The 26196-nt window shown below is 43.5% G+C and overlaps 3 protein-coding genes across 11 annotated transcripts in view; 2 read left to right on the plus strand and 1 right to left on the minus strand.

Annotated features, from left to right (window-relative positions):
• The first annotated feature begins 1019 nt into the window (after window positions 1–1019).
• LOC102069052 (A-kinase anchor protein 17B) lies at window positions 1020–13962 on the plus strand. 7 transcript variants are annotated; one of them, XR_012582691.1, is made up of 5 exons: window positions 1094–1301; window positions 2603–2691; window positions 5174–5410; window positions 6230–7718; window positions 8218–13962. XR_012582691.1 is itself a non-coding variant. In XM_074551511.1 (3 exons), the coding sequence occupies exons 1-3, from the start codon at window positions 1035–1037 to the stop codon at window positions 8222–8224; spliced, it is 1263 nt and encodes a 420-aa protein (XP_074407612.1). In that variant the 5' UTR covers window positions 1020–1034; the 3' UTR covers window positions 8225–13962. The 7 variants fall into 7 exon arrangements, 1 of the variants encoding a protein (XP_074407612.1); XR_012582692.1 differs by lacking the exon at window positions 1094–1301 and adding an exon at window positions 1327–2018; XR_012582689.1 differs by lacking the exons at window positions 2603–2691; window positions 5174–5410 and having other exon boundaries at window positions 1020–1301; window positions 6230–7218; window positions 7554–7718.
• PGRMC1 (progesterone receptor membrane component 1) lies at window positions 12150–17738 on the minus strand. Its single transcript, XM_005484430.4, has 3 exons — window positions 17308–17738; window positions 15355–15510; window positions 12150–14100 (listed from the first exon to the last, which is right to left on the minus strand). Exons 1-3 carry the CDS (start codon window positions 17624–17626, stop codon window positions 14000–14002), a joined length of 576 nt encoding a protein of 191 aa, XP_005484487.2. The 5' UTR covers window positions 17627–17738; the 3' UTR covers window positions 12150–13999.
• Window positions 17739–22947: 5209 nt separating this feature from the next.
• KIAA1210 (KIAA1210 ortholog) overlaps window positions 22948–26196 on the plus strand; it is a 67875-nt gene continuing 64626 nt past the window's right edge. Inside the window, exon 1 of one of the 3 annotated variants that reach the window (XM_074551562.1) lies at window positions 22948–23056. Coding sequence is in view for 1 of the 3 variants with exons in the window: in XM_014265367.3 (XP_014120842.2) it covers window positions 23547–23560 (14 nt within the window). In the remaining 2 variants the exon portion in view is untranslated. The other 2 variants (XM_074551561.1, XM_014265367.3) reach the window with 2 other exon arrangements.

Here is a 26196-nt window from a genome sequence, read left to right on the forward strand (position 1 = left end):
TGAAAAATTCCAGTCAAACTGAAAGCTATGTTCAGTATCTTCTTACAGTGCAGCCAACAGAACAGTGTCAGATGACTCAGTCTGCATTCTCTGGCAAGAATGCTCTGCTGCTGATCCAATGGACTATTCCTAGATCAATAAAAGAGCTAAAAGACAGCTTTCTAGAATTGCATCTCTTTCCAGGAACTCAGCTACTTATGGTGTTTTATTTTCTTGGTGAGAAGAAAGCATTTAACCATTAAGGAGGAGAAAATCAACAATAAATGGGTATAACTTGTTATACATGATTATATACATGATTAGAGCTTGGAAACAGAAGATTTCAAACATTACTTCAAGACTTCAAAGAAAAGGGTGATATTTCTTTCAGGGTTTTTCTTTTGTTGCTCATCTGCACAAGACAAACCTCAACTTAAGATTCTTACTGAGCACCGGTATTTTCCATACAGTCTTCCCATTTCCATTACTCATTTTGGGGCAAGTTTTTCCATACTTGTTCTGGCTGCTAAAATGAATCACCAGTTGACCTCAGCCTCCTGCAGCAATCCTCGGAGAAGGAGGTGGTTGATATGAGTCTGTTGGGTTTTTTTTCTCCTTAGTAAAAGGACCTGCCAAAATAAAACCAGTCATATACTAAAAAATTGGGTATGTTCAAGGTCAGGTTGGATAGATCCTGGCTGCTGTAGAGCTGTAGCCGGGGCTGGGTCCACACATGCCCGGGATCCAGAATGGCCAAGGAAGTGGGGACGGTGCCATCAGCAGCACATGGGCGAGCGCTGCACCATTGGGAGCCGATAGCCGCACCATGCAGAGACAGGACAGCCCTTTCCCACCGGGAAAACACCAACAAGCCAGTGTAAACCAGGGGAAGGCGGCATAAACCCTCACAGATCTACTATTGGTGAGCAGTGGTGGGTGAACTACCTTTGCTCCAGGACAAAGGAAAACACGGCATTGCACCACAACCAAGCCTTTGCTCTGCCTGAGCGAGGCAGCTCCGAGGAGTAACTTCTGTTTGCCTTATTTTGAATACAATGCACACACACGATGCCCACTGGCTGAAGACTCCGGCAGCAGGCAGCTGCAGCCGAGGCTGTGCAGGAAGAGCAGCCACTGGCACCTCCTGGGCCTCGCTTCGTGAAGATCACCCTGAAACCGCACGGAGCGCCCGGCGGGCGGGCAGGGGCCGCGCTGCGGAGCGGGCGGAGCGGAGGAGCCGCGCCCCGGGGCGGGCCCGTGGGCGAGCCGCGCTCCGCCCCGGGTGGCGGCCGCAGGGCTGGCGGTGCCGCGGCGGCCGGAGGGTAAGGGCGGCTGGCCCGGGGAGCGGGAGCGGGGCGCTGCCGGCGGAGGGCGCTCCGGGCCCGGGTGGGGCGAGCCGGGCCGCGGGGCTCGCTCCGCCAGGGAAAGTTGTCGCGGCTGCCGGGGCGGTTCCCGGCGGCTCCGCTGGGGCTGCCCGGAACCCTCGGGCCTGCCGGGACGGGCGGGCCGAGCCCCGCTTCTCTCCTCTCCGCTCCGGTGCTGGGGGGGCGGTGGCGAGCTGAGCCGGGAGAGCCCGGCCCGTGCGGAGGGCGCGGCGGGCCTGGGCCCGGGGGTTCCTGGGGCGGGGGCTGCACGGCCCGGCTCGGCTCGGCTCGGCTGCTGCGGCTCTCGGGCAGCCCGAGCTGGCTCCGCACCTGGCGGGTCTTGCAGCCGAGGCGGGGTAGCGGGGCCCCCGGGCCGCGGCTCCCGCTGGAGCCGCCGAGGGCTGGGCCCTGCCCGCCGGGTGCCCTCGGCCGGCGCTGCCGGAGCTCGGGGACCGCGGCCTTCAGTGGCTCCATGCATTGGGCTGGGGGTTTGTGTTATCCTCGCCTCAGCGGTGCTGGGAGGGTTCAAAACGCTCCTTTATTGCAATGTTCATGAGAGCAGCGGCACTTCTGATCATCGCTCCTTTTCACTTAATTTTGCATAGAGCGGACTGGATAAACTCATTTGTTAAAAATCAGTTTCAAGCTCTTTAGACTTCTCCAAGTGAGTTTCTGGTAAGTGCTTGTCATAGCATCACTAGGGTTGGAAAAGGCCTCTAAGATCACAGAGTCTAACCAGTAACACTCACTGTGTTTACTGCTAAAGGATACCCCCAAGTGCCATAGCCACAAACTATTTGTAGGCTTCGAGGGATGGTGTTTCCAGCCTCTTCCAGTGCCCGATCACCATTTCAGTGGAAAAGTTTTTCCTAATATCCAATCTAAACCTCCTCTGTTGTAATGTGAGGCCATTTCCTCTCACATTACTTGAGAGAGGTGACCGATCCCCACCTGGATCCAGCCTCCTTTCAGGTGGTTGTACGGAGCCATAAGGTCCCCCCGAGCCTCTTTTTCTCCAGGCTAAACAGCTCCAGCTTTTTTTTCTCTGCATGATGAACTCTACTGCTGGGGATCAATACATATGGATACTACATTGCATTAGCTTATAGTGCTCCTTACATACCACTGCAGAATTAAAATATTTCCTCTGCCTTGAGCTTCCTTTCACCTCTGCTGGTGGGATTGCTCAGGGACTACACTGTTGGTAGGAGCGTGAAAAGTTACCTAGAAAAATATGATATTTTTTTTTTCTCTTTAAGATACCTTTATCCTGACCTGGTTGATGGTATGGTCTCTTTTGTGGTGGCCCGGGGCCTGGCATGAGTGACCAGCTGGGAAACTGGGGATGGTAAGAGCTGTTTGAGCTAGCAGTACAGTGAGCAAATGTGAGGGGTGCCTTTGGAACAATTATTCCCACTACTTGCATGTTGCTCATATGGACTATGTGAGTGTTTCAGGTTAGATATTGCCAGGTTGCTAATTTCTCCCAGAAGTGTAAGTTTGTTTTAAAGTATGAACTTAGATTGCACAATTTAGGGTGTTGTAAGATAAGGACAATTCAACCTTCAGTTGTTGTAGTAAATCCTAGTGCAAAGGCAGATGTGTTCCAAAAGTTTTTACCATGGCAGAGTGGCCAAAGGGGAATAATAATCTGATAAAGGAGTTGAAAGTCAAAATCCTTGTGATTTATCAGTTGCAGCAGTTGAGGTAGTGGCTTATTGATATGTCAGGGTTGATTCCAAAAGGCCATTCTGCTGAACAGCAATTCATTGGGTCAGCCAGTACATAATTCTGTGCCTTGTTCACAGTTATGTAGAGAGAAATTTCTGATGCTTGAGGAGCTCCTGGCTATGAGCACAAGTGGGGAAGAGCAGGGGTAATGGTGTGCACTAGCAAACCACTGTAGCTTACTCAGCTCTATGAAGAGAGTTTAGGGCTTGTAGGGGATTTATTGCAGTATGGTTGCAGCTATGATGGTGTAAGGATATAAGTGAAAGAAGACTTGCAAGGGCAGGATAATATATCAGGATAATATATTGGTTAAATAGATGATCTACTTGCAAAACAGAACAAGATTTTGTGTACACCCAGTGGTCTGCAGGCTTGACATTCACATCTCTGCAGGTTGTAACAACAGAGTCCTGGAGGTTTTAGCCTACTGCACCACAAATCTTAGTGGGGTGGCAGAAGTTTGGTTGGCACTAACTTGGTGGAAAGCTTTTTATCTTAGTGCACAGTGGGCAGAAGGGACTCTAGAGATCACTCACTGCTTCAGCTTTGTAGAAAGTGCTTTGTGTATCTGCTTTGCTTATATGAGACACTGGAGGTGTGTCTGTGTGCATACACAGCTGTGTGCAGAGATTAATCCTTTGAGATTCAGCCTTGCCTGACAAATTTACAGTTAACTTACTGTTAATTCTGAGTGCATTTGGCTGCAGTTCCCTAAGAGGAGTGATTCAGTGCTCAGTCTGTGCTGTATCTGCTGCTGCCAGGGATTCCTGGTTATTTTATGTTAATTTTAATTGCACTTGCTTTTTCTCCAGTACATGTGTGGGTTTTTTCTTTGTCATTCTCAATAAAGTGTAGTCATTTTCTTTTATCAAACAGTTTTTGTGCTTGTCTTCCCTTGTACATTCCCATGCTGAAGGCAAACAGGCGTTTTTCAAGTAATAACAGTATAGTTTATAACCTGTGAAAACCATCTTACAAACTTTTTTGTTGTGTTTCTTCAGTGGAAGCTTTTATGCGGCACTCTTGCAGTTGTCTTTGTATATGTATCTATTTTTTCTCCATTTGATTTAGTCTATATTTATGTTAAAATAGTGTCTACAAAATAAAGAAAAATACAGCATATGGACAGCAATGAAATACACTAAGCTTTACTTGTGACTAGGTGCTGAACCTTTGTGGAAGAAACTGGCACAGATGGTGGTTTGCCAACTTCTGTTTCTTTTTCTTTGAATTTAGGCCTGAAAAGTCCTTGATAACCAGTGGAAGCCTCTCTGTAAACTTTTTATACAATTAATCATGTGAGGAGCAAAAAAACCTAGTGTGACTATTCTGTTTGTACTAGATGTGGGCATACTGATATGGAGCTCAGGTATCTGAACTTAACCCCTTTAATCAAAACCCAGCATTATACTGTTTAGGTTTCCTGAAAAATTTCTCTGGTAAGCTAAAGGTTGTCAGTATTTTCAGTGTAGTTGGTGCTGAAACTGGGAGATGACCTCAGGAGCTGCTGAGAGTCTGAAAGATACTTAGTTTCTTATTGTTAAATAAAGTAGGTGTAGCAGCTGCCTGGTGATTACTGGCTAGAAAAAGGTCAGTTGGGATCAGCTGTCCTGGCTGGGTCTCCTCCCATTTCCTTGCTCACACTCAGCCTCCTCACAAAAGGCCTTGGCTCTGGGTAAGCCTTGCTCAGTGATAACCCCTGAATTACTGCTGTAATACCTCTTAAATGGGACCCTCCTGCTAATCTGTAGGGGAGATTTGTTAAATTAAGAATTAGATCCAAATGATTAGTCTCTAGTTGTGTCCTTGGGGACAAACAATCATGTGATGCTGTTGTCTTGGCAGTGCTTACAAAGAAAACCCAAGAGTACAGACCATTTGAAGAGACAACTTTCTAACTGTGGGGATCAGTTGGGTGTGTGTAATTTATGGTTTTTTAAAACATGGTATTTAAGCAAAGGACGTTCCCTGTTAGCCACATGTGATTCTTGATGACTGTTTGCTTATTATTAGCACTTCAAAAACTTACATCCAATTCCCCAGGATGCACAATGTAAAACAAGTGTCATCTAAATTGTCCCATATTGATAATTACCTAGAAAAAGACGTGGTGATGAAAAGAAGTTCAAGAGAGAAAAAGGAAAGCTAAGCACGAGAGGAGAGAAGAGAGGCAGATAGATGGAGATGAGGAACACCCCCCAAAGCAGCAGAAGGAACCAGCTGAAGAACAGCACTGGCCAGAGAATATGCCTGAATGGGAAGAAAGGAAATCCCTGCTAGCTCAGAGAAGAGTGGAGTCTGTCAGACTGCTTACAGTGCTGTTAAATCGTGTGAAAGTAAGACTATTTTAAAACGTATTTTAAACTTTTAAGGATATCTATTAGAGCTTGAATAATTCACTAGACATTTGATATCTTGATGCTGTTCAGGAGACTGCTTTGGGGCTGACTGGACACTGAGAAGGCCTGAGGTCCATATCTTGTGACAGCCTGCTCTCAGTCTTGCCCTGAGAGCAAACATAGTGCATTTTCACCCAGAAACTTTGCCTTTGGTGCTTTTTCAAGACCTTGTCTTTCTTGAGTTAAAAATAGGACTGGAAAAGCTGTTTTGGCTCTATTAGACTTGATCCAGTGTTGCAAGCAAGGAATTTTGGAGTGGAGACATAAGTGATACTCTCTTTGCTTGTTTTGGTCTCAGGTCTACAAGTGACTGAACTAAATTGGCACAGATTATACCCTTTGGATTTCTAATAGCTTCTTCTTTTTTCTTGGCCAGCACTCATTACCAGACTTATTTGATTCAGATAATGTCTTGAGAAAGTCAGCAGTGAAATGATAAAAATTTGAGTGTTTTGCACACAGATTAATGTTTGCAAGTTTAATTTAGTGCTTTGGGCAGAAAAGGTTTCAAATGAAAACAGGGGTTTTAATTTCTAATATGGCTTTGTCTCCACTATTTGCAAAGAAAAAATTGCAGCTTTTAACAAGTGTGTAATGTAAAAGATTTCTAAAGGACTGTAATTTACTGTGAGTTGAAGTCAGAGGCTACCCTTGCCATTCTGTGTGTGAATTTTAGGGCCCCATTACATCTGACATTGGCCTTCTTAATTATGAATGTGATGTCTTAAATAAATTTCTATTTTCTTGGTTTCACAGTTGGCAAGTCAAAAAGTGGATCCTTCACTGGGTATAAAGAAGGACAATTCATTTTCTGAAACAGCATTTAAAGACATCCAGCAGGAGCTGATTCACTCCCTTTACCATACGCACAAAGAGCTGAAACGTGTGGAGTTTAAGTGCCCATTAACCCCAAAAGGCAGTGCTTTCTGCTGTGAGGAAGGGGATGTGAGTACCTTCCATGCACCTGCTTGTCACATAGTGAGGACAATTTTAAATGATGCCTCTGCAGCCCCGAGCTCTGATGGACTGCCTGGCAGAGATGTGTGCAACTCCCTGCTGATCACGGTCACCCAGCACGGCAGGGTCATCCAGCCTCTCCCTGCAAGGCACCACCCAGCACTGGACATTGGTCACACCCACACAGTGTCTGAGCAAGATGATTGCAGAAAGCAAAAGGTTTATGAGACTGATGAATTCATCCATTATTTACTGAACTACTATCAGACACCACACTATGCACGTGTTTGCTTAGAGCCAAAAACCACTGTGAACAAGTCCCGGTGGAAGCGAGTGGTGTCTGATGATGGTGGTGGGTTTGACAGCAGCTTGAGTAACAAACATGGTCAGCACTTCAGAGAGTTGAGTCCTGTACAAAACCTCCACAAGAGAAATTGTAGCAGTGATAGTAATTACAGGCTGGTGATCACTCTTGGAGAATTTGAGTCAACAGACAAAGGGTTAGAAAGCAAGGTCCATGGGGGCAAGCTTGCAAAAAAGCTGCAGGTGCAGAGGAATGACTCACTCAGTGTTGATACTGTACCACATGCTGGACTGAATCATTCTTTGGAGTGCACTACTGTTACTCATAATGAGGAATTCAAACAAGAAGATGGTAAAGATGAAGGCACTGTACCACATGGAACACGTAGATCTGCTTGCAGATCAAAGGATTTGCTGGAAGAGATCAGTGATTCTGAGTGCTTTAGAGAGGCATGTGGCGGCTCAGTGAAGAGAGCAGAAAGAAGGTATGAAGAAATTTACAGCAGTTGTAATAAAGGGTGCTTGTCTACAAGAGCTGGGGAAAGAGAATTACTGGTTTGCCATAAAAATGTAGCTCTGGAAGGTCAAGAGAAGGAAACCAGCCAATGTAACTCCTGTTCTAATTCTGTCCATGAGGGCTTGGCAAGGCAGTGTGAACGTAAACTTAAAAAGTCATGCAAGAGGTCTAGTAGTAAATTAAGATATGAAGGAAAGAAAAGTGAGAGACAATCCAGGGAAAAGGAGAAAAATGCTCATAAAATGAAGAAAAAGCGAAAAAAGCTTTCTTCTAATCTTTTATCTGATGAATGTGGCTTTTCAGAGACGGACAGTTGCATGCAGCTGGAGTCGCTCAGAAAGATTCAGAGAAAATGTAAGAAAATGTTGCACAAAAAAGTGAAATTCAAGACACATCACACCTCTATGGCTGCACAAGATGCTGCCCCTCATGATGGCTCACCCCTTCAGGAAACCCTCCAGGGGAGAGGTGAGAGAGGGGGACACCACAGCTAAGGGGACTCAATTTGACAGCTCTGTGGCAGGTGAGGTTGCCACAGTTCTTACAGTGATGAAGGGTTTTTGGTTTTAAAAGGTATAAGCATGGCATAAAAAAACCAGTGCAACTTCCCTGCAATTAAGGGTTTGTTCAGTTTAGCTCTGAAAGACACAGCTGCAGCTCAAGAGTAATATTTGTCTAATTAACTTAGCACAGTATCTGTCCTGGGCATTAGCAGGTAGTGGTTATTCTGGTAACAACATGCTTTAGACAACTAAAACAGTGATAGACAATTCAATGTGTGGCACAGCTGTGTAGGAAGTACTGTCTCAGGTGAGTAGATTTTTACACAGCTAAAATACATCTGATTTTCATACAAGATTGCTACTTGCTGTTCTTACAGCCTTTTTTACAATTTTCTGTGCTTCCAGTTGGTTGGTGGATACCCTTACAACCTGACAAACTCATTTCAACTTTTTCTTACCTACAGGAGATGAGAGGAAATTAATGTTGAGAAGAGAGATGGATGCAGATGTCAGAGGATGTCCTCTATTTCCTCTTGAGATAATTCAGACAAACCCCTTCTCAGATGCTTTCTGTGGAGGAGAGCCCAGAAGAGGATGTTGAACAGCTACTGTATTATAGCTCTGAAGTTTTTATAAACAAGTGGGAGAAGAAAGCCCTTTGATCATTAAAAGAAATATGAACTACTGGGTTGGTTTTTGATTTTTTTTTTCTTACATCATTCCTTTGGTTAGAATATCTAACTGGTGAAGTGAGTCACAGAAGCAGAATTTGTGTTTTCTTTTGGATAACTTCTGCACCAAAACTTTCCCCAGAGCCAGAACAAACTTTCATGGACTAGTGACTAAAGAACTTGAAAGGACACAGACTGAGATCTTGGAGCATTGCACTTTGATGGAATGCAGAGAATCATGTAAATTACAGTATTTATTAATAATGAGTCATTGGGAAAAAACCTAATTGTCAATCCTAGAGCAAGCATATGAAGTGCCTCCTCTATCAGATTGTTATATTGGTGGGACTGGAAGGTGTGGGGGACATTTATACTCAATTTTGAGAAGTAATAGGTTTCCAAATGTGAAAAAGGTCCCATCTTCTGCAAAACCCACACTAGAAGAATCCTTGTTTTCTATTCACAATTCTAGAGGTGTTTCTGAAAACTTGCTGCCTTTTGGGAGGATTTCACTGAACTTATGCTCAGTGTAGTGCTCCTAGGAATCTGAATGGCTGTGTAAGCAAAGCTCTGGGTGTTAGATAATGAAATGGCAGTGCCTCTCAGCCTGCTGACAGTCCCCATGTAAATGCAGTTGACAGTTCACAAGATTTTGAAGGCACATATAGTGAGGTAGCTGTTTAGTATGAGTTTGCCTACAAATGCTTTCCAGAGGAATTGTGAAATGTTGTCAGAGTTGTGCTGCATGTAGATAAAAATGGGAAAATGCAGTCTAGGATCTTGAATTATATCCATATTTATTCATCTGGCTATATCTAGAAGACAGCCACAATTGCTTTTGGACAAAGTCCCTTAGCAAGGTACAGAGTTTGAAGTTCAATACACTGATTATTACAGCTTTCATTTTATTATGCTTTATTTATTACATGTCAGTAGACGAAGTTCATGTGAAAATGTTGCCTTCATTACGTAAGATCTTACCCATGTTTGTAAATTCTGCTCTAATAAATAGTAATAAAAATTAATAATTGTAATTGTTTGTGGTAGATAGGTTTTCCCCCAGTCTTCAATACTGGTGATTCCTACAGGCTTCTAAGCCAGGTTTTATCTGTCTTTCCGTTCATATGTTGAGTGCCTTTTCAGGGTCATGAATGACTAATGGTTGCTACTCAAAGTACTGTTAATCTATTCCTTTTATCTAAAAGAATGTTATTTTCTTGACAGAAATATTTTCTGACTATTTTGGAGAGCCTTTATGCCCCTCTTAAGTCCCCCCCTTTAGTATTTTATACAGTTATAGTGAAGAGGGACTATTGTAACATGTTACGTGTGACCATGTAAAATGTTTTCAGTTGCACTGATGTGACATACCAAGGGTGTTTTTTCTCTATGCAATATTTGCAGATTAAAGATAACAAAACTTCCCCCCTGTCAATCTATAGACAGTTTTGTGTCCATGAGTACCCATTTCCCATAAGACAGGCTTTTGGTGACAGGTGAGGAAGTATTTCTTTTTGTTAATCTAGGGGAGAAGGAATTAAAGATTTCCTTCAGTGTAAATTTCTAGTGTTTTATTAACATGCTGTCACAATAACCAATAACAAATAAATACTCAATTCCTGTAATTGCTTCAGGCATTCACCTGTACTGACTGAAACTGGCAGAGGATTTGCTTTGTCTCCCAAGTCCTCATTCCATGTAAAGCATTGTTAGTTAATAAAATATGCATGCACTTTAAAATGTGAGACATCATTGTAATCTTCATACCCAAAGAGAACTTCTGTGTTTCCTATCTGACATTTTTTTAGAACCTGATTTCAAGTGTTTAAATAATAATTTCACTTTTCACAAAATCATAGAATGGTTTGGATCAGGACCTTAAAAACCATCTTGCCAAGGGCACGGGCACCTTCCTTCCACCTGCTCCAAGCAGGGTCCAGCCTGGTCTTGAGCACTTCCAGGGCTGGGGCACACAGTTTCTTCTGGCAGGAAGAATTTCTTTTTCCTGTCAGCACATTTAATATGAGCCCCAGTTTTTCATACACTGGCCTGCTTAATATGATTTTATTATCCTGAAGGTTAATCTTTAAAGATACATGTAACAGCTTGCTTTAAAACTTTTAAAATGCATGGCTTTGTAGATTGGATTTTAGTTGTTCTAAATGTCACATCCCACATATGAAAGTTACAGAATGTTTTGGCAATTAAAACATTTATTAGATGAAAATATGCATTAAAAGCAGCATTTATATAGTTCAGCAATGGAAATATAGAACATTTCTGGTATACTTTCACACCTTTCATTCTGAACCTGAGGTGTGCTGTTGTGCCCAGCTGCTGTTTCAAGAGGCTGGGTGCTTTTTATGGAAACACTGTTTACTCTGACATGTATGAAGTTGGCCCTGAGACTGCAGATCTTGCCATCAAATCTAATTTTCTGTACAGAACTAGTGAAAATGCCTCTTCATAAAGCTGGTATGAAGAGAAGTGGGCTGAACAATGCTTTTTTACTGAAAGTATGTGACCTGTGGGTTGTACCTTGTGCTGAATGCTGAAGCCAAAATCCTACAGGCTGGTTTGAAAGCAGAATTACACAAGGCCCATTATTAAATCAGTCCATCTGCTTGAAATACAATACAGCAATTATGATATAAAGCCTTTTCTTCTTAATCCAGGGATTCCAGGCAATGCATAGAAATGCCTCACCTTTCATAAAACCCCTTATGTAATTTTCAACAGAAGCATTCAATGCTGAACTTCTTTTTGTTTAAGTGAAACAGCAGGAAGTAAGAGCTAATAAAGGTGAGTACAGGCAGGTGAAGCCCTGGTGAAAGAATATCTGAATTTTACAAAGCAGTTAAGAGTGTGGTTGAAAATAAGATATGACTCAATTGTTTTGATTTGTCCTGGCAAAGATCTTTGTGACAGGTGTTGGACACGTCAGAGGAGGGAGATTAGTGATATTGTCTGCCTTGAATTGGTCATCCTGTCCTGCCTGGTTAATGTACAGCCCGATGAGCTGCCTGCATGGCTCTTTTTGCATAATCATTGCTGCCAGTCACTGTTGAAGGAAGGGTTCAAATTGTAATGAACAGACTAAAAAAGAAGTTAAAACCCATCCATTTTCTTCAGCACTTTGGAAAGAAGTAAAACCCGTGCCTGCTGCTTTATGAGCAGCTTTTGTGACACACTTCTCCTTTCACAAGAAACTCTCTGCTTTCCTTGAAAAAGTAACAATCTTACCAAAGTGTCATACCTCCTCCCCAAGAAGTATTAACAATGAGCTTTTCTTGTGTTACTGCATGTTTTCTGCATCATTTCTGTTGCTATTTCTCTTTGTGATGCATAACGTTCTGATGTACAGATTAATCCTTAAAATAGTTTTTAGTTCCTCAGAAGATGTTACAGAGTAACTTTAGAGTCAGGTGGTTGGGTCCACTTAAGGGTAGGTTACAGCTTTCCAAAGCTCCAGCTTTTGCTCAGTATTAACAATTACTTGGGTTTTTTTCTGCAATAGAGCACATTCTCTATTTAATATTCTGTCAAAATTTTACTAGCAAACAGCATTTACAAGCATTCCATTAGAACATATTTTACTCAATCTATGCATTGGATAATGTGACAGATCAGAGAAAGACAATATAAAACTTGAAATATTAGGGGAGTAATAAATATAATAATAAAATATAACATTTGGTTGCAGTAAATAAAAACAAACTCCACCATTATGCAAGAGTATTTTATTTTCTGCCTTAAACAAATAAAAGCACATTTCCAATTTGAGGTAAACCATTAGTAGTAGTTTGCAAAGAGTATAAATGTCTCTAAAAATAAAACAGCAACACAAAGGTCATGACAAGGCCTATGTGTGTCTCCAGACCTTTGTCAGGTAGTTCATACAGTACCACTTTACACAACTCTGGCTCAAACAACCTTGCTCTTCATTGGAAGGCCCAGTGCAACCAAAAGAAAATCCCAGGATGGTGTTGGGACTGAGGGAGAGTCAGTTGTTCTCACCACAGATGGTCTCAGGCACTTTAATATGTTGTGTCAACTCGTTTGTGAAAGCTGCTGTTGTGCAACACACTCTCCTTCTGAACACTTCTGCCTAGTTTGCACCTACACCCAGGACTCAGTTCCTCATTTTGGGCATGTTGCCAAACGGAAACAACCAGACAGTCGAGTCAGAGAAATGAAACAGAGGGAACTACACCAGACAGGCACCCTGGAGATTCTGCACTAGCAGAATCACCTGGACAAGAAACAAGATCACATGTGATCAGAAAATCATTAGTTATCTTGGAATTTATAAGTTTTATGGAAGTATTTTGCATGATGAACATTTACATTTTTCCTTGGCCATATCCATTTATCCAGCCTCTCTGGTAGGAGGGAGGTCATTTAGAAAAAAAACTAGTAATTAAGCATAGAGGTAAGCCAAGAGAGCAAATAAGTAAAAAGCAACTCAAAGGTCAGGTCCACAGGTATAGCACTGCTGGTTATGCATGAGATTGTGTCATTTCTTTGAATGGCAACATTCCAAACCAACAAAGGCCTCAATGCAAAAACAGCTTACACTGTTTTATTTTGTACAGGAAACTTATGTAAGTTACATTGACCAGTAATGTTTTTCTGCTAGGTAAAGGTGCATGTACAAGAGCACTTGCTAATCATGCCATACCAGCAACTTCTTGCTTTTTAGGCCTAGGAATCAAGAGCAGCTGATCTTCCGTGTTTAATATAATTCCATTAACATTCATAGGAGCACTTTTTGCTGAGAAGAAAATCAAATGAACAACAGTCAAGTCACACTCCATGGTGTACCTTTAGGGATGCCTAGTTCCACTCATTACCTAAACTTTTGTAACACTATAGATGTGCTTTAAAAGTGAACAGACAATATTAGTCTATGCAGAATTATGCATGTTGAATACATCAAGCATTCATCAGTCTTTATTAAATACTTAAAAGTGATTTAACCTCACAAAAATTCTTAATCTTTTTTAAAAGCAGTTAGTGTTTCATCTGTAAGTCACTAATGCAATGACTCAAAAGCCAAATTATCTCACATAATAATGAATTACACTGCACAACAAATGAGTATGATGCTTTGTGAACAAAATATAGTCCCTTTTCTAAAGGAATTACAACCCAGGTAAGATCTGCCAGATCCTGCAGAAGCTAACACAAAAGAAGATTTAGTGGTGTTTGTGTTGCATATGTGAAGTGAGTCATGTGCTTGTCTCCACAGTGATAGGTTGGTAATGAAAAACTTGATTCCAACCTACTTTGCACTAAATGGTGATAGCAGGAAAACAGTCCTTTATTGCCAAAACTGCAGTTTACTTTTGCACAGACATTTGTCATGCATACTTATTATGTGGGTTTAAAGGAAGACAGATCATAGACCTTCAGAAGCTTCCCACTGAATTTGAAAAGGAAATCTTTGAAAAACCATTCACTGTACCTCTGGACCTTTTGTAAACCTTGCTGCTGCTGCACCTTGTGAAACAGAAGTGGAATGTTACAAATGATCCATTGTGGTTCAAAAATAGATTGTTCCACACTGCAGTATCTACTCTTTCTTTGCATCCTGGGCATCTTTTTCATCGTCATCAGAGTACACGGTGGGTTCCTCCCCCTCCTTCAGCAGCTTACCAACATGATGGTACTTAACTGGGGAAAAAAAAAATCCAAGTAATTTTCTGCCCTGAAGAGACACGTTTATAAACTCCTCCAACTGTTTTCTGAATGAATAGGATGACTATATTTCAATAGAACAGTTCTGAGCAACTTGTTCCAAACACTGGGGGAAAGGAGAAAAGCTAAAATCAACTACTACCTCAACTACTATTACTGCTGTCATAAGAATCAGGTGAAGTGAATATAACACTCATTTTATTGCCTAAACCAAAAGATGAATAAACACAAACTGAGGGAGTCACCTAGCCAAGGAAACAGAATCCTGGATTAGATTATTTCTCTTGCCAATGTTAAAACCAAAGGCATTGTTAGAATATTTACATTATTAAACATGCACATACGTATGTGCTCACATATACACAACCTGGAAGGGGTTTTATTTTTGTAATATGTATTACAAATATTCAATAGGACAGAAGGGAGATAATTTCTCCCAAAGATAGAGATGGGTCTGTTATCCGATTATGTGATTAAGCCTCTGATTTATTTTATATCTCCTTTTGAGCATGTAAAAATGCCAAGATATATAAGGACTGAGAGCTCTATTATGTTGCTTATCTGTCAACTTCAACAAAGCAAAAGAACCCCCTAATTTCAGGTATTTCAGACTAGCAACGTTGTTATAAATACTTAAACCAACTATTTGCCATATTTAATAGGATCACAGTAATAAAAAGAGTGGACTTCACTGTCAGTCCTGATGCTCAACACTTGTAAAGGTAGATTTTAACACTAGCTCAAGTCATATATTTGATAGCACAGTTCTGGTTTCTGCAACAAGCTTGTTAGCATAATAAACCAGCCATTCAGTGTGGCGTGATTAACAGTCTTAATTAAAACAGGAAGAAGGCCAAAATAGTAGGGGCACATCAGGTCAGGATGGAGATTTCTAATGACATCATGTGGAGAAAACCCAATTGTAGCTGGTTATAGTAAATCTTTCAACACTAGATTTAAAAGGAAAACACATTTTAGTTACACTATACTGATAACTGGTGGACTGGTGTATGCAATTTCCATTATATATATATATATATACATACATACATACATATATATTTTATATATATATTATATAATATGCATATATATACACATGTGTATATATATATATATATATATATATATGTATATATATGATGCTTCCAGCTGGTTACAGCCTTTTAACTATTGCTTCCCCTATTACCAGTTAATTCCTTCTTTGTAAATAGGTTTAAAATTGCTTACAAGTGAACTGTGACTCCCAGTCCCTCAAGGTCTCTTGCTGTGTAGCATTGAGGTCAGAGAGGTCATCATAGGTATCCCTCAGTGCCTCCTTGTCCAGGCAGAAGGTGGCAAGGCCTCGGGATGCATCTCTTCCAGCAAAAATCCCATATGGGCCCTCTTTGAAATAAAAACATAAGCAGCATTATTGCAGAGGCAATGGAAGCTATGTTACCTTCATGGATCAGAGTCCCCAGACTAAAACAGATGGTGAGTTTCTACCCTGAGCCATGCATCAGGTGCCTCAAGCTTCTGAAATGGTTTAAAGTTTTATTCTAATTGGTAGTAAGAGAAAACAGAGGAAAAGGACAAGAAACAAAATAATGGAGAAGGATACTACTGAGGTTTGCTGAAACATCAGGACAATGAACCACACAGTGGTGCACAGCACATATAAACTGGGTGAGGATAAGCATACAGACTGGGACACACATCCTTAGAATAAGGAACAGAGGAAGGATGTCTATGGGGGGAAATCAAAGTTTTCTAATGGATACTCCTGACTGGAGATGAAAGCCTGGCTTGACAGAAAATATAGTGGAGCTATGAGAAATTACCAAGTTGGAGGAAACATCTAGTAAAACAAAATGCAAGATGAACTCAAATGACCAAAACACTTAACTCATAGCAGATAAGAGACATCAAGATAAACTCTTGCTAAACTTCATTAATGATTGACTTGCTTGCATGACAAGCCAAAAATTGAGATAGTGCATGTTCAACTAGACATTCAAAGTTCTTCTAAAAGGAGCTTAAAGAAGTTAGATATGAATTCTGGTTATTGTAGAGCACATGCCAACTTCCAGTGTGCTTTTTCCTAAATTAATCAAAAGAATCTTACTTTTCCATTAAAATGAAAATCAAACTAGCCAGACATTGTGGTGAGCCATTCAGCAATTACCAAATCAGATGCAACAGACAGCTTTTACTGTCATCAAATAAGGCAGCATCTAAAGCTTGGACCTTATGTCAACTGGATTTTAAGTTCCACAAATACAGAACTGCACATCTAACTCACTGTGCATATCATCCTGACTGCTGCAGAATGCAAAGTTACAGCCTGGCATCATTCAGTGGCAGTCTCGTCTATGTTTGGCCCAAAAGCAGTAACTGATAACACTTCCAAAAACGTGGTGTCTCCTGCATTTTTCTCCTTGTCTCTTAAGTAGCACTGGCAGCTCACTACTGCAGCTACCAGGCTGTCTGGACAGCTCGAGAGTGGTTATGCCAGGCAGAACCTGGTACAAATCAGCAAGCCTCAGTGAGCAGTTTTAACAAGCAGCCTCTGATAAAAATAAAACCCCATGGCCTCGTGGAGGTGATAAAACTCCTTCATCTGGGTGCACGTAGTCCCACCCACCTCATCATTGGCTGCTCTACGAGCATAGGTTATTCAATCTTTGCACGTTTGAACTATGCTCCTGGTAGAAAGCTGGTTTAATCTAAATTGCCAACTATTTAGTATAAATATTATGCAATAGAGTGATACACACTAAAAGTTGAGAATGGAATGTCAACACTGAGAGAATACTTTGCTTCTGCTGCCTGCCATCAGGCAAAGGCAACCCAGGCCCACAAAGCCGCCCGACCTCTTATGGTACGTGTAGATTGCCATGGGAGAACACCGAGAATAATGAAACAACGTAAAGTGGCAAAGCCGGAGTTTCTCCGACGCCGGGGCCCGACTGGACCCGGGCGGCAGCAGTGACCGTGCCCGCCGCTCACAGGCTCGCAGCCCTCCCGGCGCCAAGCACCGGCCGAGCCCTCCCAAAGCTCCGCATGCGGACCGGGATGGGCTCAGCGCCGATCCCCGCCGAGGGAAGGCGCTCCCGGCCAGCACCGGCCCTGACCCGCCCGCGCTTCCCCGGAGCGTGCGGAGCGCCCGGGCCGGGCCCGCCCCGCAGCCCCCGCCCTCACCGGGCCCGTAGAACTTCCTGGCGCGGGTCACGTCGAAGACTTTGCCGTTGACGGCCATGAGGATGCGCGGGTCGCTCACGCCGTCGAAGGGCCGCAGCTGCTCCAGGGTGAAGTCGCGGCGCTTCATCTTGGGCAGCGGCGGCGGGTCCGCCTCGCCCGCCGGCGCCGCGGGCCGCTCGCCCCGCAGGATCTGGTAGAGCAGGAAGAGGCAGAGGCCCAGCAGGCTCAGGTTCAGCGGGGAGCCCACGATCTCCAGCAGCAGCCCGCCGCTCTCGCCCGCCGCCTCCTCGCCGGCCACCGCCACCTCCTCGCGGGCCATGGCGCTGCTCTGTGCGGCGGCTCCGCGGGCTCGGAGCGCGCAGCACGGCACGGAGCACAGAGCACGGAGCTCTCCCGGCCCGGCGGGGCGGACCCAGGGGCGGGCGGTGGGCGCGGCGGGGCTGAGGCGCGGGCGCGGGGCCGCCCCCAGGCCGGGTCGGGCGGGCTCTGCTGGGCGGGCCGGGCCGGGCGGACGAGCTCGGCTCCGCGGCTCCGCGCCCGCCGCCGGCGCTAGGTGGTGGTGCGGGATCGGCCGTGGCCGCGGCTCCCCAGATTGGGTCAGGCCAGGCCGCTGTGGCGGCACTCGGTTCCACAGAAATTCCGTAAAAAATAACCTCGGGGTGGCGTTAGAGCCGTGTCGGGGATGCCGCGATGCGCTGTGCGAACCCACCCTGCTGGATGGAGGATGGAGCCAGGCTCAGCTCCGTGCTGCCAAACACTGAGGAGGCAGCGGGCAGAAACTGATGTACTGGAAGTTCCACCTGAACACAAGGAAGAAGAACTTCTTTGCTGTGCAGTGATTGCACATTGGAGCCGATTGTCCTGAGAGTTCCTGGAGTGTCCCTCTCTAGAGATTCAAGAACGGTCTGGATGCAATCCTGTGCCCCCGGGCTGACCCTGCCTGAGCAGGGGGCTTGGACCCCCTGACCCACTGTGCCCCCTTCCAGCCTGAGCCGTTCTGTCACTCCCTACACTCGCTCCACCTGAGCACATCTTCTCTTTCTTGGCAAGGCAGTGACTTTTCCGAATACTTTAGAAATGTCCAACTTAGCATAGAAGAAAAGGGAAGAATGGGTTTTTCTCATTCAGATATTACCTCCAGGCCTCACAAAACTACAGAAGCAGCAACCATGATGTACTAATATAGCATGACAAATAAAATTATCCTGTCACAGAGTTCTGTATTAATGTTTCTTCTCAGTGGAGGTTTTGGTGAATTAAAACTTAAGCTGAAGGAAATACTAACTTGAATGGCTCTACTTGGTGTGGTGGTCATAGGGGGGAGCAAAAAAAGGTACAATATGACTGGTGACATCTGCTCCTCGGTATCAAGTGTGAGAAAGCACAAAGTGATGCCTTGGGTCTGAGTAGTCGCCTCTGCAAAACGTGTCCTTCAAAAAGATCACAAACCAATGCCCTGCCAGTGTATCGTCATTCTCTACACGAGTCAGTACCTCAGGGTACACCTAGAGAAGAAATGCAGTGTACCAGCCTTGATCACAGAGTCATTAAAGTTGGAAAGACATCACCAAGTGCCAACCTGATCTCCCATTATAGCTTGGCAGATGGATCATATCCCTGCTTCAGGGGAAGCAGGCCGCTTTCACTGAACCTGGCCCTGGGACACGTAGTCACAGAAAACTGAAAGAAGTGCATTTAGTTTACTTTCTAATTCTCAGAAGGAATATTTTAAATAATAATTCTCAATAACTGTAATAACAACTGTAATAATAATAATAATAATAATAATCAGGAATATTTTAAACTCTGTGGGTCACTGCAGATATGGATAATATTTTGTGAAACACACAAGGACTTGTGTACTAAGATGTTTAGACACGTTGGCTCTTGGTGTTTGGTTCCACCTGCTGTCTCCTTTGGGAAGCTCCTTGTTTTATAGATCAGCTCCTGAACTTAGATCTCTCCTGTCGTGGTATGCACTGACTTTTGCCTCCATCTGCTGTGCAACTTGAACAACTCCTTGTTTCATTGATCTGACAGCTGAGATTTGTACTTGTTAATAAAGCAGCTCTGCATTTTGACTCTATTTCAGATACTAGAGAAATCTCTGAAACTTCTGAATTATTCAAATTCTGAAGCTGTATTACCTAGTTAATTCTGCTCAGTGTAGACCTGACACTGTTACACTTCATTGTGCTGCTATTATGTTGCAGAGGAATAGATGTAGAAAAAAGGAAGAAATTTGGAGGGATATTTTACATTTTTTTTAACAGCGAGGAAAAACCCCAAGACTCCAAAACAATGCCAACCTTGAATCTGACCTTGAACTGGACACTAATCTGGGAAAAGAAGCTTTGTTTATGCCTAATATCCAAGAGAAACGATTCAAGAACAGTTCATTCTTAGATTAAGAAGGGCCAGGAAACATTGCCAAGATTGATAGAATCTCAAGTAATTTGCCATGCGAGTGCTGGTACTGGAAGTGGCCCAACTTTTCAGCTCTTTATAAAAAAATTCATATGCCTTAGAATGCATCTTAAGCAAAAAATAAGAACAGATATTTAGAGATAAAAGGGTATGAATAAAAGGTAATACATTGGTTGGAAATACCTAAATTCATGAACCTTTTGTTATGCATTTCCCTCTAGCAAGCCCACTTGGCAATTCCTTTAAAGAGAACTGAGGTTCCAGCCAGAGAGGAGTTTGCCCCAGCTCTAGTTAAACACCACTGGCATTGATTGTGCTCCCCCACAGGTTTCCCTCTCCATTCTATAAACAACAATAGCTTTCTCCTTGAAACTATTCTGCTTACATCTGTGAGATGGGTTGATAGCCTCCAGCAGTGTTCTAGCATAATGCTCTCTTCTTATTAATTGAAGAAAACACTGAAACTCAGACAGGTTTCATATCCTTGCAAGTCAGGATAGTTCAAACAGTTTTAAAATTCTCCTACTTGTATTTTTTAAGAAGTACCGTTGATCTGTTAGAGATGAAGAGAAATTAGCTCTGCTACACCTCATCATTCTTCCTACTGTGCTATTTCCACTTTGTATCTTGTCTGGTAGATTTAATGCATCTTTTAGAGCAAATTTAATTATTCTAAACAAAGTGTGCTTTACCTGGGTTCCCCATGATTCTATTGTTGCCAAGCTGGTTTTGGGCCTCATATTCTCTCATTGTTCCCGTGGAAGCCCTTCACAGCAATTTCTTTCTCTGATTTACCTGATTGATCATTTTAATTTAAACTGAGGCTGCAAGTTTGCATAGATTCTAATGCCTTGTTTTTATTACTTGTGATTCCCAGAAGTGTTGGTCACCTGGAGCTATTGCTGGTTTTATTTGACCTGCAAGGACCCAGGATTTCCAAAGCAGCGAGAAGGTATCTCAGTCTTTTAAATTACTGAGAACTGGTTATGAATAAAACCACTGGCAAGTTAGATCTTTGCTGCCCAGACTGAAGTCTGATTTGTAACTCCTATTTGAGAATTTGAGACTTCAGGAACATGTTGTAGGACTGCATTGCAAACAGTTTGTGATACCATGGAGCCAAAGAGAGCAGATTTTTGCCTTGTGGTCCAATGGCCTCCTTACGTGGGGTGGGTCTCTTCCAGGTGTGGAACAGGCACCTGACCCAACAATGCCCTGAATTACACCTAGTCCTCACATCAAAAGCACAGACCATCTTGTTGCTGGACTTGCTTTATTTATTAGTGTTTATTTCCATCTCCATCACGTTTCTGTTTCTTTTTTCAGTTGTATCTTCTGAGTTTCTAGCTATGCTCTCCATCCAGTAATGTGCAAGGAGGAAGGGCTGTGGAATGTGAAGAAGACACTGCTAAAGACTATCAAAATCCTGTCATTCCTGGAGATAAATGTGTAAACACCTGCAGCATAAAATAGCTCCAGATGGGACTTTCTACCAAGTTTCAGAAAATGTGTCAGAGAGAGGTGTTGGAAAGACAGACTGTTTGTGCTGGGGAATTGCTTTGCTCAGAAATACCCTGTTGTGAACTTGCAGCTAAAATCTTTCTCTCACGGGCTTCATCTTCCCCCCTTCCAGGACTGTAGCTTTCAGTTCAATCATGTCAAACAGGACTGACAGTCACTGTAACAAGAAAGCTTGATTGATCAGTATGTGCAGCAACCACACTAGGAAGTTTTGGAAGTGTCTTCTAACTACAGATGAAAATCCAAGTGTGAATTCTCAGTATTGGCTCCTTTTTCTAAAAAGCAGCAGATGTCAAAACCAATCTGCACAAGCTGCAGATACTTCTGGAAGAGGTGAAGAAAAAAGAAAGCATAAATCCACATGTGATTCTTGCAATGTAAGTGTCTTAGTATCCCTAGGAAGCACACTCATAGACCCTGAAAGAGTAAATGAAATCCCTTACTTCCTGAAAACAACAACTTGGGTTTCCTTCCAGGTCTAACGAGCCAGAAGGATTTTATATATCAGAAGGAACTGGGTGATGTGAAGGAAAATTGGTGCATGCCCAGATCAAGTCAAACCAGTAGCACTGTTAGAGGGATTAGGAAATGTTGTCTCTGCTCCATTAGTGTTGGGTATGGAAATGCTGTTCATGGCATGTACATGTGTTGTTCACAGGTACCTATTTTTATTTACACTGGAGACATTCACTTTGCATTTTGGAGCACATGAGCTGTCTTCACTCTGTCACTGCATCCCTAAAGGAGGGCTTGTTACTTCTGTGCTACTTCTGCAACAGGGCAGGTCGGTCTGTTTCAATGGGAATTGGTAACCCACTTCAACATTAATAGATTCAAAGGTTAGAAGGTGGGAGTGATCAATAAACTCTGCATTTTCCCAGGTGTAACCTTGCAGTGTTTTAGTTGCAGAAATGCAACAAGATGGATGGATTCTCATCCTAGTTTATTTAGCTGAGATCGGTTCAGTCACTGAACTTGATTTGGCACAAACTGAGATACTACACAGTGATCCAGTAGAATCCAGTTTTCAACAGGCTAGGGAAGCACTTCACTGATTTCCCAGCCTGATGCATTTCTAGTTATACAATGCCCTCAATGGGAAAATTTTTCAGACCCTCAAAGCCATCCCACAGCCTGAACAGTGTTACCTGAACCATGTTGCTGAGAGGATGCCTCTCACTGTGCCTTCAGCCCTCCAGGTGATGTGCTGGGTGCTGACTTAGGTCAGGCTGAATGTTTTCCTGAGACGTCATGTCTCAGGAGCTGAGCCCCAAAAACTGTCACTGCCACCACATGAAGCTGAGACAGGGAAGGTTTAGGTTAGATACCAGGAAAAGGTTTTCCAGCCAGAGAGTGGCTGGGCACTAGAACAGGCTCTCCAAGGAGGTGGTTACAGGACCAAGCCTCTGTGAGCTCAGGGAGTGTTTGGACAGTGCTCTCAGGCACATGATGTGATTCTTGGGGTGTCTTGTGCAGGGCCAGGAGTTGGACCTGATGATCTTGATGGGTCCCTTCCAACTCAGCACATTCTGTGATTCCGTGGTCACGCCATGGTTGTGCCTTCACAGCTGGGTTGCTGCAGGTGTCTCAGGCTGGAGCCTGTACGATTCCATGGACAAAAAACCAGTAGGAAACCTTGGAGTCAGCAGGGACTTCCCAGGGCCCAACGGCTTGAGAAAGAGCCAAAATTCCTTCAGTGTCACAGGCGGCGTTTTGTGTAAGGCGCTCTCGCAGGCCAGCGCAGCCCTCGGGCGGAGGCAGCGGGCTGAGCCGCTCTCAGCGGGGCTCGGACCGGCCCGGGGTGGGTGTGCTCCCGCGGGAGGTGGGGCCGGTGCCCGGTGCCCGCTGGGCGGAGGCAGGCGGGGTCAGTGCCCAGTGCCCGGTGCCCGGTGGGCGGGGTCGGTGCCCGGTGCCCGCTGGGCTGCGGCGGGAGGTGGTGCCGGTGCCCGGGGCGGCGGGCGCGGCGGGAGCGGGCGCGGCCGGTGAGTGGCGGCGCGGCCGGGGCCGGGCCGGGCGGGGCGGGCACCGGGACGGGCACGGGCCCGGTCCCGGCACGGGAAAGGCTCCGTGCCGGCCCCCGGGCAGCCGCCGTGCCGGGGCCGCTCTCGGGGCCGGCGGCGGGTTGGGATAACGCCGGTGAGCGCTCCCGGCGGAGCTTCCCGTGGGACGCTCGGTTCCAGTGCTGTAGTCTCGGCTCCCTACGGCTGCGAACGCAGAGGCTGGCGGCTGCATGGGCATCCTCATCCCGAACTTGCAGGCTTGCAGTCTTCCAGTGTCGGACCTGACGTTTTATGCTCCAAATCAGGTTTTTAACCTATGTTAGGTAGCTGGAGTTAGGTGGCTTGTTGTTAATATAGGCTGGAGTTTATTTGTCTCTTATGTCGTTGGTAGAATTGCTGGAATTGGTGGCTGTTTCCCAGGTGTGAGCACTTAGCCCCGGTGTGGGGGACTGGGAGAATTCCTGTGATCTCAGAGCTTCTGTGAGGAGTGAGTGGAGAGAAGCAGCAGGGTCTTGTAAAGGGTCGGATCCATAAAGTGTTGTAGAATGAAAAGACATTGTGTCATTTCTTTCATGATTATTTTGCTGATACACTTAATGGCTTGATATTAACAAACACCTGTATGCAGGCATAAAGCCTTAATCGCATAACAACATGGATGAATTTTCTGTGATAACCGTGCTTGTACAAGTCAGAGTGTCTGAGGTAAGGGCAGGTGCTTTCACCCAGGTGATGAACTGCAGACAGGCTACGAGCACAAAATATCCAAAACCCTCAGCAAACCACCTGCAGTCTTCTCCACTTTCTAGTTCAGCTCCTCTTTTGGAAATACCATTCAAAGTGACCCATTTCCCTTCCAGCCCTTGTGCTGTCCTTACACCACATCCTGTGGAGAGCTGAGTGGATTTCTCTGCCTAGAGCTGTGCACTGAGCAGAGCTCGTCTGATGCATGTTTGGATGGGGTATTACTCATTTCAGAGCTAGTGTAGCAGACTGGAGAAATTAAGAGTTAGCCTGGTACACAGAATTCTGATCCACTTGGGATTACAGCCACTGTGGATGTTTTACACTTCATGCTGTTTTTCTGGTATTTGACAGAAACTGAAAGTAGTTACAGGTAACTTGAAATGTATTGTTTGAAGCCTTTAAAACAGAAAAGCAAGCTTGGTGGCCTTATCTTTTATTAACAGCTTCATGAATGTGAGTTTTCTATTTCTTTTTTTTCTCTCACACAATATAATATATTATAATTCAGACTCCAATACCTTTGCAGATCCATTTTAAGACAGGAAATGCAAATATATATATATATATATATATATATATATTTATCTTGCTGCTATACAACAAATACAATGAAAACTTAATCCAGCGTGGCATAAATTTTTTCACTGTTTGCTCAATTGGTTTATAGTTTGGACCTTTAGTTCTATAATACATGGACCAGTATGTTGCTAATGCCTCAGGCCAATTCCTGAAGAATATTGTACCAGAAAAATTATGTTTACCTAGTGAAATTGCTCATTTGTTTCCAAAGGATGTCAGTAGATGACTTATGATAAGCAGACAACTTATCAAGATGAGCACTCTACATAAAAGAAGCTACACTTCCCCAGACTGATCTCCTATTTAGTCACAAGAAAATACAGCCCTATCACACAGACAGTGTGAGGCTTGCAAGGATTCCAGAACTGTCCAGTCCAATGTAGAATTTTGGTCCAAATCTGCAAAATTAAAAGTTGACTTGGTTCTCACTATAGTATAAGAAAGTGCAAAGCTCTTCTTACCTTGGACTTCACCTGACTTGACTCAAGTTCAGAATATATTTAGATATTTAGGGGATTTATTTATGTATATAAATGCTTTTTCTAATGTGCAAACCCAAATTACTTGGATGTTATATGAACAAAAAATAAATCCCTCTATTTTTTCCAGATCACTGTGAGTTGGAAGGCTTTTCCACATAAGCTGTTTGCTTATGATTCTGTCAAAGATTTGATGGAAGTTTTCAGAAAATGAGATGTCAGATTCCTGTGACCACAGAGATGGAGACATGCCTAATGCAGATTTGATGATTCAAAACTCTTTGTCCTTTGGAACCCACAGTACAGGGTTTTTGACTGTATTCGGACATTTGGGAAGTAGATCCCCTTTTAGACTTATTTTTAGTTTTTCTGGGAGCAATTAAGTGCAGACAACTATCAAAAGTTAAATTTTATCACTTAAGAAATTTTACTGGCACTGGTTTCTGTTTCAAAGTGAATATTTTTTCCACTTGTAATGGTTCTTAATTTGTAGGTCAGGGAATTTCCTTCAGACAGATGCACAGCTCTGTTTTCTTTCTCCAGAAGATGATGTATGGCAGAGAAGAAACAAGAAGTTGTACTTAGTCCAAAGACTTGCTCAATACAGGCCCATTTATTTAAATTCTAAACACATTTATTTAGACATCAGTGGGTACTTAGAATATTTCACAAGAAAGCAGTAGCTGCAAGTGCAAATACTGGAATCTTGCATAAGCATTAAGAAAAGGGCTAAGATGTTACTCAGTTTGAACAGCTGTGAAAATGGGTACTCAGGGAGCAATAATTTGTGTGTGTGAATATGATACATTTAATACAAACAAACACATCTTTGGTTGTTCCTGCTTAATATCTGCTAAAATCCTCTACAACTCTGACTGGGATGTTTCCTGTATCTGATACTGTTGAAGTGTGTTAGGCATTCACTGATAGGTATTTATTGATTTGAATGAAGTCTTTCTACATATAAATGAAAAGGAAGTACACATATATTAAACTGGGGAGCTGATTTTTTTTTTCTGCTGAGGATTTTCAGTAATCCTTATGTTTGTGCTGTGGACAGTGTGCGTGGTGCGGTTGGTCTCAATATCTTTAGTTATGTAACATAAACATCAGGCTGTGCTGTAAGTCAAACAGGG

The sequence above is a fragment of the Zonotrichia albicollis genome, chromosome 14, assembly GCF_047830755.1.
Source record: "Zonotrichia albicollis isolate bZonAlb1 chromosome 14, bZonAlb1.hap1, whole genome shotgun sequence".
NCBI classification, from domain to species: Eukaryota; Metazoa; Chordata; class Aves; order Passeriformes; family Passerellidae; genus Zonotrichia; species Zonotrichia albicollis.